Here is a 14,468-nt window from a genome sequence, read left to right as displayed (position 1 = left end):
GGGACCTTGTTTTCCTCATTTGGAAACTGGCATTACTGAGCCTGGTCTCACAAATCTTGAGGTGAGGGGCTAAGTGCAGGGTGAAATAGAGAGGGCTTCTCACATGATCTGGCCAGCCCTCGTGAGCACAGTCTAGCCTAAGGCCATGGTGGGCGTCCCCACCCCTCCCTCACACTCCCCAGCTAACGAATACCCAATGTCCTTTCCCCTGCCCCCAAGTCCACTCAACACACACCAGTACTTTCTTTATATGTTGCAGCTTTTACTTCAATTTGAAGCAGATGGTTGCACACAGATGTGAACAGCTTTGGCCTCTGTAGCACATGGAGCAGGCCCTGGCTTTGAACATGCCCCCTTCCCCACATACTGGCCCATTCCCCTGGTCCCTTCCTCCCTAAGTCCTCCTGCCTGGACTGTTCAAAGGCAGCTGACCTACAGCACGACGCTGTCTCGTGTGCTAGCCTGAGACTGGCCACTGGTGAGCACCTGGTGGAGCAGGCTCTTGGAGCAAAGACCATCAGACAGGTTGTCTTGGGGCATTTCCTGGGTAGGCTATGGGGCAATATTGCTTCTTCATTCTCCCCTTCTTTCCTTCTCAGGAGTCTTGGAGTCCAGGAAGGAGCCAGGACCCAAAGAATATTGGGCATAGGGTGAGAGGCCTGGATGGCTAATGGGAAGAAACAAGATCTCAGACCCCACCTTCCACCACACCAAGGCACCCAGCCTGTCTGTCACAGCCCTAGAAAGCCTTCTTGTACCCAGACAGCTCGGGGTTCAGCACAGACAGAGCACTGGCTCAGAGGGTTAAGTGCTTCCGAAGGTCACCAAATGTCCACTCCTTGCATGAGTTCCTGGCAGAAGTGCTAATCCATCTTTGGCTTGAGGTGGATGTGTTCAGGCAGCAATGGTGTTGTGGCTTTGCTCTGTTGGGGTTTCACCCCGTAGTTTCCTTGGACAATCTCTGTAGAATCTTTGGCAATAGTCTGCACCACCAGTCAGAAGGCAAAATCTGAAGTAACCCTGGATGGCTGGCGGACAGCAGGAGACGGAGAGGAAGCAGGCTGCCCTTGTCCTGGTCCTTGGTGAACCTGAGAGGCAGTAAGTGGGCTGAGGATCTGGTAGCATCTTGGAGAAGGCAGGAAATGAGGCTGGCTGTCTTGGTGGCCTCGGCTTCTTTCTCCTCAGGCCCGACTGGGAAGAGACCCACAGCAGTATCCGTGGTCTAGTCTGTGGCTGGTCACTCCTGAAAAACAAAAGAAAACATTATCAGGAACATTCTCTACTCACCCTGAAGCTGGATGCCGACGCTTACGGAACATTCTGGAGACATTAAGCGCATCCTGCCCAGGTAGAGTTTCAGTTAAACACTAAGGCCAGATTTGATCCAAGACTAGCTGTCCCCAAAGCACATACTGCTCCTCTTCTCTCCACCTCCATGGGCTGCTACACCGAGGACGTCAAGCCTTGTAAGCTGAGGGACATCTGGTGCTGACATCATGAACCCCAGATTCACACCTTTCGGGGACATGAGAGTCAGTCCTGCTACTACAGGATGCTGGAATGGGTGGACGATGGGCCTCCCTGGTTCCCATGGAAATAACTGTCTGTCCATGACTTGTACCATCTTCCCCGTTCTGTTTAGACAAGAGCATGCCACAAGTCATGAGGCCCACCACCCGCCACACAGGTGATCTGAAGTCACTTCTCCAGTTCTAGGTTCCCACCTCTGACAGATGACTCAACTGAGGGACATCAATAATTCATTCCCTCCATTTCCTTCTAAGCAAAAATGAGAATGGACCTGTAGAATCCTAACCCAGAAAACAAACCAACAGAGGTCTGTGATTCTGAACATCATGAAGTTAAGACACAGAGGGCCCACGAGTGAGGAACCTGGGACATCTTGAGACCCTTGAGTTACTGGGTCAGGCCATTTCCAAGTCTAACCTTCCAGGAAGGAACAGAAGAGGAGGACAAGCCAAGAATACATTGGGGCATCTGCCTGAGTGTGCGTGTGCGTGTGTGTGTGTGTGTGAAAATGACCACAGAAGTTCATGAGGGTTCCAAGAATTCACCCAGAACATAGGAAAACGCCCAGAGACCTTGATGCAGCTTCCCATTCTGCAAGAATCCTGAACAAGCAACGCACGCTGACGGTCCAGCAAACCTTCTATCTGACAGCGCTGGCATGTTAGGGTTCTCTGGGCCACGCAGAGCGTGGGCTGAGTGCTCCACACCAGCAGTGACGGGGTTTGAACCCAGATGGACCCTGCTTCTCCTCCCAACAGAAGCTGCTCCTACTGAAGCCTGGCTTTGGAGAGCAAGCAGTAAGGAGTCAAACCATGGAGCTGGAGAGCTGCTAACCACAGACCCTTGTATGTCTTGCCTCGGAGGCCCCAGAACACTGGTAGGAACATAGCCAAGACATGGTCCAAGATCCAAACTAAGAGGTTGGAGCCATGCTGGATGCAGGGTCCAAGGAGGGTGATTGAGCCAGGCCATGGGGGAGGAAGGCTGTCCAGCTAATAGTGGCTAAGCCGGGGAAAAGGAAAAGTGAGAGGCCGGCAGGGTCTTGATGTGGTAAATCGCAGGCTTGCATTCTCCCAGCCCATTGTGCACGGCTGGCCCCAACAGAGATCTGCTTTTTGTTACTGAGTCTGAGGAGAAGGATTAAGTAGCGGAAAGGAAACCCATAGGGATGGCACAGGATCTGTGGTCCACAGCATGGTTTATGACCACGTCATCCAGGCACTGGCTGCCTGGGCGGGCCCTGCCGTGGACTGGGCCTGGAGCCCCTTCTCATCCAGCCTGACTGTGGTCTGGAGAAGGAGCGGAGGGCTGGAACTATTCTCCTAGCCACACTGCGAAGGTGGCCAGGGCAGCCTGGCTCCAGCTACAAGCCCTGCAAGCTCTCAGCTGACGATGGATGCCCAGCTCTGAGCATCCTACCCCAGACCAGCAAAGGGAGCCGCCTGGGTTAGCTTCAGTCTTCATTCGGTCGGTTGCTTCCTCTGGACCCACCAGCTGGGGCAGAGGGCAAGGAAGCAAGCACAGTTGCACACTGTTGCTTTTGGCTATTCCAGCATGCCTGGTTTGATGGCTCCCATCCGGTCAGTATGGAGATGGATGAGATCATCACACACACGTTTCCCCTGTCTACTCATCTGGGGGTCAGAACAGCAGCCCCACGGGGGCTAATGGACAGCTCTGTTGACTGAGGTAGCCCCATGCCCAGCACAACTCCAGCTGCCGGCGCCATCTTTGTAAAAGCGTGTAGAACAAACACAACTCCTCTCAGGCGCAGGCCTCGGTGTATTAGTGCAGCTCTCTCATACCACAGGACGTTCCTTCTCAGGGGGAGCATCCAGCACCCGGCGTTAATCCGGCTGTCCCTTACCGAATCTTTTCTTGTGACCTAGAGCGACCTCAGCCAGCTCATCTGTCACCTCAGTTTCTCCTTCTCCCCTCTGCTTACTGAGCATCTCCAGCCTTAAGTCCTTTGCTTTCTTCTCTTGATGACCTGTGTCATGCAGGGTGATTGAGTCACTCTGAGAACATTAAACATTGATTTCAGGCCAGGGAGGGGGGAAAGCGCTTGCTACCAAGCTGGTGACCAGCCTACATCCACCCCAGAAACTGAGTGGAGGACAGAGAAAAGCGACGTCCACAGGTTGTCCTCTGGCCTTCATATTTGTGCCGCTGCACATATGTGCATACATGTGCATGTGTATAAAAAGTTATAATTTATTTGTATGTGTGAATATTCTGCCTGCTTGCATGTGTGTGCACCACACGTGTGCCTGGTGCTCACAGAGGCCAGGAGGAGGCATCAGATCGCCTGGAACTTGAGTTATAGACTGTGTGAGCCACCACGTGGGGGTCCTCCGTGACAGTCACCAGTTCCCTTGACCACTGAGCCATCTCTCCAGTCTCCAGCTCCCTCCTAGGTTTTAAAACTTCATCGTTCGTCTAAAATGTCCAATTACCTAACTTAACCAATTTTCCACCATTTTCAAATCATGCATTTTTCTTCACATAAGCAATTTGGATACAATCTTCCATGTGTGTGAAAAAATATCCAATGAGTTTGAAATCTGGAGAGTTTTTTTTTTTAAAAAAAAATATTATGTCCTAAAAAGAGCAAGCAGATTTTTAAGCACCTTAAAAAGCTGCAATGCAATAGGAACATGGGGAGGGGGAAGAATTCTCCATCAAGTGCATTGCTGCCGTCCTTTATCTTCCCCATTCGCTGTTACACAAATGCAGTCAGCTGTGGGGCCTCCAGGTAAGCCTCGGGATGTGTGTGTACTTGTGTGTGCACGCGCATGTGTGTGCGCGTGCTTGTGTGTGCGTGAATGCATGTGTGTGTGTGTGTGTGTGTGTGCTCGCACACAGGCCACAGGGCTCACGTGTCAGCCAGGAGACAGATTGCAGGAGTTGGTCTCTCCTTCCTCCTGGAGTGCAACTGAGGTCCTCAGGCTTGGCGGCATCTCACCTGTGACTGCTGAGCCACCTCCCCAGCCCCTCATTTCCTCTATCTTTAGTGTGTGTGGGTGTGTGTGTGCCTGCACAGAAGCCAGAGACGAACTGCTGCTGAGCCAGCCCCCTAACAGTCCAGGTCTGTTTTCACATCTTTTCTGAGCTGGAACTGCAGGTTTGTTCTGAGCCCACAGGCAGAGTCCACCCATCGCTAGCCACTGCTGTCCCACCTGACCTGGACACCGTGCAGCAGGCAGGGAATTTGGGAGCAGTTGCAGTTAGCCACCGTTTACTGGGGACATAGATAGGACAGGGACATGATAGCAATCTGTGGCCCACCCTATGTCTTGGCTGGGAGGACCCTCAGATCTCTTGGGAGCCTAGGACATCAAAGTCACAGAAGAAGCCTCTAGGAGCCAGGAGAGTCAAGCTTGCGAAGAATGTATTCATTCAACCAGTTGTACTGAGCTGCTGCCACATGGTAGCCTGGTGACAGACACTGAGTCGGAGGCCCTGCCCTGCTTCCTGACCCTCCTCACAGAAGAGCTGTCAACCCTGTTCAGTACCCTCTATTCCCCGGGGAAGACATTGTCCTGGACTGTCTGTGAGGCTAATGTATGTGACCCACAGGTCCTAGGTCCCAAGACCGAGACTACTGGATCCAAGAAGGCACACCCTTCCTTTGCTGAAGCCAATGACTCAGGCCAGACCTCTAAGCCAGGGAATGGAAGAGAGGTGGACTTTCCCGTCAGTAAGGGGCAACAGTTGTTACACAATGCTGGAAGCCGACAGCAGGTGGGCATAAGATCCCTCTCCATGCTGATGTGTCAGAGGTAGAGCTGAGTCCCAGGCAACCTGGACCAGCACTCTGACCACTGGCTCTGGAGACTGGTGGGAATACCCTACCCGTGGACACGCAAACTCCAGTGGGGACGATGGCTTGTGTTTTTACTGGCACTGCCCCGGAGAGAATACTGAGGGTCTGCTCAAGTCACCCCCTCATGCCCATCAGCTCCCACCCAGAAAGAATGAGCTGTTACTCCCAACAAGGCCCTTTATTTCCCAGTCCCCTCCATCTGTCTGTAGCCTGGGATGCTGTTAGTGGAGATGCTCACTCTGCCCACCCCTCCGCTGAACTCCCAATGGACATGGCCCTAGGCACCCTGATCTTCCCATGGCCTGACAGGAGAGTGAGGGACTAGGGCTCAGTGCTGTCTTTTTAGAAGCATGGCCACGTGCCAGGAACCTCTCGTTTCATTCCTTGCTCACACTGACTGAGACAACCCTTGGGAAGTGGGTATTACTGTGTCCATTCAGCAGACGAGTGAGCCCTGCATAATCACCCTATTGCTGGAGCTGCTGTGGGCAAAGCCTGGGTCCTGGCAGTCCCAACAAACTAACTCCTGCCGTCTGCCGTCACGGGGCCAATTAAACAGATAGTGACCGTGGCCAGAGTAGGAAGAGGAAAGAAGAAAGAGGTCCAGTGATCCCCCAAATCTATTAAACAGAGAGGACTGGAGGTAAGTATACCAGCAGTTCTGTTAAGGTGTGGTCGGGCCCGACATCACCACCTCAGCTCCAGTCTCTCCTGAGAAGTGGTCTGACAAGCTGTGTCCAGCCTTTTCCTTCTCCTGGCTGGTGGCGGGAGAGGCCTGGCACACCCACAGCTAGGACCACAGCCGGCAAGGAGCCCCCAGGGCCTGCAGGGGACTGCCACGCCATGCTGACGCCTTCTCTCTGGCTGCCGATCTGTTTCTCAGAGCTCTGCCTGTGTCTCCCCGAGCCAACTCTTTCTTGGCCTCTTCTGTGTTTGTCTCTCTGGGTCTGTCAGTCTATCTGTCTTTCTTGGTCTGATGCCCTGTGAGGGCAGGGTTGGCCTGGGCAATGTTATAGGGCACAGTAGCTACAGCTTCCCAGCTGCCTCCAGTCCTGCGGGCTCACTCCCAGCAGCCCCCCAAGGGCTGGGGACTTTATCCTGCAGCACCAGACTGGGTGAACAGAGCCCAACCAAGTAGAAAAGCCCCACTCCTCCATCTTCCCAAGTGGGCCTGACCTCACAGACACCCTATGTGTGTACACACCCTAGTCCCTGGGGAAATTCCAATCTCTTGGGGTTCAGTGCTTAAATAATCTGACAGACACAGGGAAGGGCACAGCATCTCCTTGGAGACACCCATCCTTGCCAGGCTGGCTACGGCTCTTGCCTCTCACGTTTCTAGACAACAGCAGAGCAAGGCAGACCCTGGCTTTGACCTTCAGATGCTCGCCTCTTCTGGAGTGGCCAGGACTTCAGGAACCTGAACTGATCTACCCTGAGAGGACAGCTACTCTGTTTGTCTGCATCTCAGTGCCCCCCTTCCCAATCCTTCCAGCAAGGTGACAGCCGGGGGCAAAGCTGAGCAACACAGAAAAACAAATTCATGCTGTACAGGAGGCGTCTGTAAAAATTCCTATCTGTACCCAGAAGACCTGAAAGAGCCTGACACAAATGGACCACGCATGTGTGCGTGTGTGCATGCGTGTGTGTGCGTGTGTGTAGCCCAAATAAGTGATTTCAGCAAAAGCCAGTTGGAGCTCCACAAAAACATGGAGTTTTGTTTTATTTTCTTATTTATTTACTTACTTATTGAGAATAAGATCTCACTAGTAGCCTGGGGTAGTCTCAAACATGCTATATACTAGAACTTCTGTTTCTCCTGCCTCTACCTCCTAAGTGCTGGGGTTGGAGGCATAAGTCAATACTTCTGATACTGGGGTCAAATTCAGGGCTTCACACGTGTTAGGCAAGCACTACCAACTGAACTATTCCTAGCCTGCAAATATGGTTTTAACATGAGCGAGATACCGCTTCCCTTGTCTCTTCTAATATCCTTAAGCCCATGCCTTAGCTAGAATCCGGAGCACTGTAGGATGTGGGTACAGGTGGAGACATTTCTTCAGGGCTCATTCTTCCCTGACACCCTATCAATTACACCATAAAAGGAGGTTCTAGCTACGCTAAGGAAAGGCTAAGAATGAGCTGAGGGAAATGACTCTTTCCTTCCTTTCATAGACGTCCACACATGGAGTGCCACCCTCCCAGCAAGCAATCCACTGTAGCGATTAAAGGTGCCAACCGGTGGCGTCAGGGCGTCTGCCTTCCGAATCTGATATCTCCTAACTGTAGGACCTGAGCATGTCAGTTAACTTCTTCCTGGATAACAGGGTCAAGCCCAGGAGTATCACCTGTCTGCACAGGTCCCTGGGCCACTGACACTCACAGCCCCTGCCACTCATGGAGCCCTTTGCTCTATCAGGAAATGGCTTCTGCTTCTTTCCTGGTGCTGTGACCACTGGCCAGCTCTGCGCCGGCTCCCAGAGATGGCCTTGCTGCAACGGGTTGTTTCTGTTTGGCTGCTCAGAGCCCGGACACCCTGGAGTCAAGGTGTTAAGGGCCACACACACACTAAGTATGACATACTCCTGTCCACACAGGGCCCCCTCTGGATTTTCCGTTATCACATTTGTGTCTTTTAGCTCTGATCTCCAGGGTGAGGCCTCTGTTTTATCCTTTGAAGTAATCCTAGGACCTCGGACGAAGCCTGAGTGAGCCCGAGACTCACTTAGTCTTCAATAAAAGCGCAGGGCCCTTTGGGTCATCTCCATCATCTTCTACCCAGGGATAGAAAAAGACCGAAGAAGTACAATTACATGAGCTGGGGTGTAGCTCAGTTGTCAGAGTGCTTGCCTCGCATGCACAAAGCCCTGGTTCTATCCCAGCACTGAGGAAGCAGCTGGGATGGAGCCCGTCTGTAATCTCAGCTCTGGGGAGATAGAGGCAGGAGGAGCGAAAGTTCAAGGTCATACTCCACTAGATAGAAGTTTGGAGACATCTCGGGATACATGGACCAAAAATGTATGTATGTGTGTATGCATGTATGTATGTGTGTGTGTGTATATATATATAAAGGTTAACGTATGTATGTTGGGGAAGGTACAAAGTGGCCCACCTTTTATAAATAACCTTTTGGTGCCTATCCGTGCCCTTCCTGTTCAAGGTTTTAGGGGTAGGAGAACAGGAAAGAGAGGTGTGGAGTATTGCTACTGTGAGGGGAAGCAGCTCCACAGGCCCACCTCTAGTGGCTCCTGATCTCTGAAGGCAGAGTTTCAAACCATCAATAACTGCATTCTGAAATGAACCTTGTTCCCACCTTAGAAAATGGTACAGTCTGCAGGAGACCTCCATCTGATCCTGACAGATGTGCACAGCGTACACGCCTACTCCCGCGCGCGCTCTCTCTCTCTCTCTCTCTCTCTCTCTCTCTCTCTCTCTCTCTCTCTCTCTCTCTCTCTCTCAACAGACTTGAGTTCTCTCCCTGCGTTAGCGTCAGTTCTTGGGAATGCCCCAGGCTAGGATGACACTTGGCTTCTCCTGGTCACTTTTCAGATGAGCCAGCCCTGTCCTCCAGGACCCCATTCTGAAAACCTTTTTATAGCCACTGTACCCTCCAGCCCCTGCCCCCAGGACAGCTGTATCTGCATCTCAGGAGGAAGATTCTGCTTGCTGAAGGCAATACCAAGGCTCAGAGCATACACAAACGGTTGTGCTGAAGTGCAGACTCCTGTCCCCAGAGCCCACACTGCTAGGCAGCCCAAAGGGAAGGGTGCGTCAAAGGGCAGGGGTCATAGCCTGATGTACCAGCCTGCGTGGGTCCTGCCCAGTCCTGCCTTGCTCTGGCCTGGGTGACTTTGTGCCATTTCATACTCCTAAATAACAGAGACCCCACAAGGTGGTGGGATCCGGAAATGATGTGAGGGATTCTGCGAATCGCAGAACACCTAGTAACTGCACAGAGGTGTGAGGGCGCTGGGGAGCTGGCCAACTATGTTCTCTGAACCTGGATGCACCAGCTGAAAGCGAGGCTGGGGCACCAGCTTTGTAAGGATGTGGTTAGTATTAGGTGAGCTAGGGAAACAGATTTCTGCCATGGTGGTCAAGGACACAACACCGGCCCTGTCCAGTCAACTCTGCTGGGTTGACCTGTGGAGGGGCTACTCCCTGCTCTCCCTGGACAGGCCCTGATGGTTTTCTCGGGTTCAAGGACAGCCACTCCTCAGGGAAGGTAGGCCATATCTAGGCAGAACTCACTGCACTAAAGAAGCCTTCCTCTTGGTCTTGTCCTCACCAGATTCTGGGTGTACTCTGAGGCTGAAGTGTTTGGCCCTATGGCAGCCACGGTGTAGTCATGAGGAAGAGAGAAAAAGAAGCCTGGATCCCCGAAGCTGTCCTACAGGTCCCATGAGGAAACCAGAGTAGGAATCCAGGAGGGCTTCCTGGAGGAAGCGGGGGGAGGCAGAGCTAGATCAGATGGCTGGGAGGGTTACACAAGGTTAGCATGTGCCCAGAGCAGTCCAGAAACTCTTATCAAACTGGGGCTGAGTCATCAGGGGTGGGGGTGGCAGTAGGGGACAGTCAGGAGGCCTGCTGAGTCTGACATTGTCTTTCCTGTGTAGAATACCTGGGAACCCTGAACGGGTGAGGGAAGCTGCCCCTGGCCTCCAGCAGAAGGTCTGGGGTGGCTCTGGAGGACTCTGTTGGAGTTGGAGCTGCTGGACTGCCGGCCCAGGATTGGGGCAGTCATGCATGTTTTCAAGGAGGGACTGGCTCCTACCTTTGTCATTTAGAAACACTTACACTGGGAAATCAAGGAGGGAAGGGCTTGTGTTTTCTCCTAGAAGCTGTTATCAGGCCTGGGGTGGGCATAAGGGGACAACCTGGGCCAGGGCCAGTCAACCCGCCCTGCCCTAGGCCTCCACTGAGGGCCATCAGGACTACGCAGTGAGCAGGAAACCCTCCCCAAACCCTGTCCTCTGGAAAGCTAGAACTGAAATCAATTCCTGGTCACGGGGCCAGTGCCACCGTGTCCCCAGGGACATAAGATCAGCAGTCACTCTTCTGTCCTAGGTCCTCAGGAAAGCCGAATCCTCGTGTGGAAAATGTGGGGGAGGAACAGAATTCACAAGCCAAATTTATATCCTTTCAACTGTCCATCCCTGGTCAGCCCCTGGAGCACCTCCCAGCATGAGCCACAGACATTTTTTAAAAATGTTTGTCGTATGTGCATCTGTGTACCACATGCGTGACGTGCACCCAGAGGCCAGAAGAGGGCTGTGGACTCCCTGGGCCTGGAGTATTACAGGCAGTTGTGAGCTGGGAACCTGGGTGCTGGGAATTGAACCCTGGTTCTTTGGAGGACGAGTCAGTGCTCTTAACCTCTGAACCCTCTTTCCAGTCAAGCCTGAGACTCTTGAACAAAATCTCATGGCCCCCAAAGCAGCACTAAAACCAGTCCAGACTAAGACTCAGACACCCCCACCCCCATAGAGGCCACACAGGGAGGACCAAGGGCTGGCGCCAAGTTCCTCTGGACATGAGATTAATGGCCCAGAAATTATGATAAAATAAACCTTTGGTCCTGCCCTATCTGCCCCACTGTAGGTGGGAGGAAAGCAGAGGGTAAGGCAGGAGGAAAGAGGTGAGAGGTTTAAAGAAAGCTCAGAAGAAACACAACAGGCTCTCCAAAGACCCGAATGCTGGACTTGGGCAAACAGGCCGCAGGCAGCCACTTCAAGCGGCTGAGTGAGGGGCTGACAGACTCTGAGCTCGAAGAGACAGCAGGGAGGCAGCAAACAGCGAAGCAGTCAGGGAACTGAGGAAGCAAAGGGAACTCCAGCCCTGCCCTCCCCCCACCCCATCACTACACTGACATCAGAAGTCCCCAGCTCCACCCCTACAGGGCAGTCTTGACCCTGTTCCCTGTCCCAAGGGGTGCCAGGGAGACGGGGAAGTACTGCTCTTCTCTCTTTTCATCCCAGCTGCCAGCCCTGCCCAGGACCCCACCGCCAGGACAGGCCACCTGGTGACTGTTCCCAGAAGGTGCCCAGATTCTGAGCAGACATGTCCCAGAAGCGCTTGGCGGCGACGGTGGCAGCAGCCGGTTCTTTAAAAAGGCCCTCACGTCACGCTGCAGTCAGCTGTGGGGGCCCAGGCACTGGGGTGTTTATGGCTACCACCGTTCTCCCAAAGGCTCCCCTGTGCTGCTTCCTGACGAGCCCGTGGTGGTCTCAACCCAGCCCCTGCGGGCACAGGGCTTGCTCTGCACGCTGGGGTCAGTCAGGGTGACAATGGAATGACTTTCCACCTCAATGCCCCTGTTTAGTTAGACCTCAAAGGGCGACAAGTTAGGACCAGGAATTCTGGAGACACCTCAGCAATGAACAGGCCAGGACCTAGCCACGCTGATCCAGGTGTGTGTGTGCGCTCACCCATGACGGGGACGTGGGGGACAAAGGTTAACATCAGGACATGTCCCTCACTTTGGCACATCATTTCCCTTTCTTTTTTGAGACAGGGTCTCTCCCTGAGCCTTACCAACGCATGGTGGCCGCACTTGGCTCTTAATGACTGTGCTGTGGTGGGAACTCTGGACGGCTGAGCTGTCTCCCCAGCTGCTACCCTCCCATTAGACACCCTGACCTTCTTGCTTGCCAGTCTCTTCCTAACCAGGGGAAAGCAGTCACTTCCCACCAGCCTTGGGGTTAACAGCTTTGAGACCAAAAACAGTTGACAGAATCCTAAGAACTTATTAGGTGGCCGTCAGGTACTCACAAGGAGGAAGAACTGACACCTGGTGCCAGAAAAGGAAGAAAAACTCTGAAAGCAAACAAGGGCGTGGGGGTGGGGAGGAATAAAAACCAGAGATAAAAAGTCAAGAGCAAACAGCGGCGCCTGAGAAACACGGACTGCAGCCGCCAACTTTTACGGCATCCAGCCCTGTTATTCATAAGCGAGTTTCCTCTCTCACAAAGAACCTTTTGCACGGTTTTCGCTGCTGCCTCCAAACCAGCTGCTCGCGCTGTTGTATCCTGAGTGATGATGAGGTTCTGAAAGGGCTTTTTGGGAACAGATGGCCAGGGGAGAGCTGGGGAATGTGCCAGCGGAGGGCCGGGCGGGCTGCCAAGGCCTGCGGTGACTGAGTTCTTGGGCTTCCAGCTCGCGTGCTTTCCCTGCCCTCTGCCCTCCGTGGCGCCAGCAGGCCTTCCCAGCGAGCGCTCGGAACATCTGGAGTCTGGGGTTGCCAGGAGGGGGGGCGGGCGGCCTGGGGGGGGGGACCCGCTGTTCCTGCGGAGCTCCCATAGACTTGCAGCCAGGCCCGCCTCTCCCAGCAGCTAATCAAAACCACAGCACCGAATGGGAACCAGGCGGCGCTCCCAGCTGCAGCCGAAGGCCGCCAGGCGACTTAACCCGGTGTCAGGCCTCACTGGCGGCGCAGCCCTGGGGGTGCTTGGAGCTGATGACACCCCCCCCCCCGCCCCCGAATCCCGGCCCACCCCTCTCCTTGCCACCACCAGCAGACTATTGGCTCCCTGTAGCTAAATGGAACCTCCACGTGCTACAGATGCCTATTTCCACAAGGGCTCCAAGTGGGTAGGGCACAGGACATGGGGGGGGGGGGGGCGCTCCTGGGCAGACTTCAGGGGTGAAAGAGCTTGCAGTTTTCAACCAAAGAAAGAAAGCCTACTTTTTAGATGGCCCAGGCCTTCTCTTGGCCTCAGTTTCCACTCTGTGCAGTATGGGCAGTGCCCCTGACTCACGAGTATTATCAACAGGGGTAGAAATGGTAGGTGCAGTGCCTGGTGCACAGTGGTCCTCACCATATGGCTAATGTCTGTTGATGGTCGTCTATTTATTGGCGTTCTTCGGCACCAAATGTTGCCTAGGTTTCTTGGTATAGATCCGCGCCCTTTGAAATCTAGGATTTATGGACTGACTGTTTGCTGGCCTTACTTTAAAGGACAGAACCAATGTTTCCGTCAAGTGCTAGAGAAGGGAGAATCTCTAACTCGAAAGGACAAGTCCTCATCTGCCGGCCTTGGGTCCTGCCCTTTCCGGAGATGCTCCTTCCTGGGGCTGGATTCGATCTTGTCACCCTGCAGCTGTCAATTCAGAGATTCCCCTTTAGAGACAAGGACAGCCCCTTTCTGATACACAGCTTTGTTTATTCCCATATAAATAGGAAAGATACGCTGTTCTTGCTTCGTGGTGAAGAGAACTCAAGATCAGAAAGGTTGAATAACAATTCCAGGGGCACAAGAAAGAAGTGCCACTGCCAGGGTTTAAAACCTGGTCTAGCCCCCCAAGTCCTACGTTTTGCTGACTTCACAGTTAAACACAAACATGTCAGGGACGGCAGCACTCCTGTAGGACTCCAGGGGCTCATCCCCGTTCTACAGACATCTTTCTGTATCCATGTCCTTAGCATGGCGAGTTTGTACAGCGGAGACCGCTTTCGTGTCTGCGCATGCGGGGTTCTACAGACATCTTTCTGTATCCATGTCCGAAGCATGGCGAGTTTGTACAGCGGAGACCGCTTTCGTGTCTGCGCATGCGGGGTAGTTGCTGCCTTCTCACTACACCAAGGCTCCCGAGTCTTCACTCATCCGACACTGTGGGGTGAAAGGCGGAGTTCTGATCCACGGGGATGGGACAGCAGCACCCCAGTCTCTGCCTCACTAAGACCACCCAGGGAACATCACAGACCATGGCAAGGAAAGCCAGCCCCGCTCACCTGGGAGGCCCCCCAGCTAACGATCCCTCCAACCCGGGCCCTGCCAGACTTGTGGCCTGACAGTGTCAAATGTGAGAGAAGAAATGGCAGCTGAAAGAACCCTCCATGTTGGAACAGCTGGCGACAAACATCTATGTAATTGGAATGCCAGAAAAAATAAATTGCATCCATTTTTATGACTGGAGGGGAACTGGATGGGGCTTTCCCACACACCTCTCCTTTTTCCCAGCGTAGAGGGGCTCCACAGGCTTTGAGAGCAAATGGCATTTAACTCAATGACTTATCCTAGAGGATTTGGATTTGAGAACCACTCTAGCCTGCCTCTGAGTTTCACGTGGGAAGTAGTCAGTGCCCGGAGGCAGGCCTCACAGAAGGGGAGAG

General features: G+C 53.5%; 1 protein-coding gene across 2 annotated transcripts in view; it reads right to left on the bottom strand.

The window, feature by feature from the left end:
- Nucleotides 1-247: 247 nt before the first annotated feature.
- Atoh8 (atonal bHLH transcription factor 8) overlaps nucleotides 248-14,468 on the bottom strand; it is a 29,508-nt gene continuing 15,287 nt past the window's right edge. The window contains exon 3 of one of the 2 annotated variants that reach the window (XM_075983835.1): nucleotides 248-1,243. In XM_075983835.1, the coding sequence (XP_075839950.1) occupies nucleotides 1,238-1,243 (6 nt within the window). In that variant the 3' untranslated portion in view covers nucleotides 248-1,237. Of the gene's footprint in view, nucleotides 1,244-14,079; nucleotides 14,219-14,468 lie in introns of those variants that run through there. The other variant, XR_012911642.1, reaches the window with a different exon arrangement.

This window comes from Microtus pennsylvanicus, chromosome 8 (assembly GCF_037038515.1).
Source record: "Microtus pennsylvanicus isolate mMicPen1 chromosome 8, mMicPen1.hap1, whole genome shotgun sequence".
NCBI lineage: Eukaryota > Metazoa > Chordata > Mammalia > Rodentia > Cricetidae > Microtus > Microtus pennsylvanicus.
Note: the sequence above shows the minus strand (reverse complement) of the source record. Positions and strands in the feature narration are given on the sequence as shown.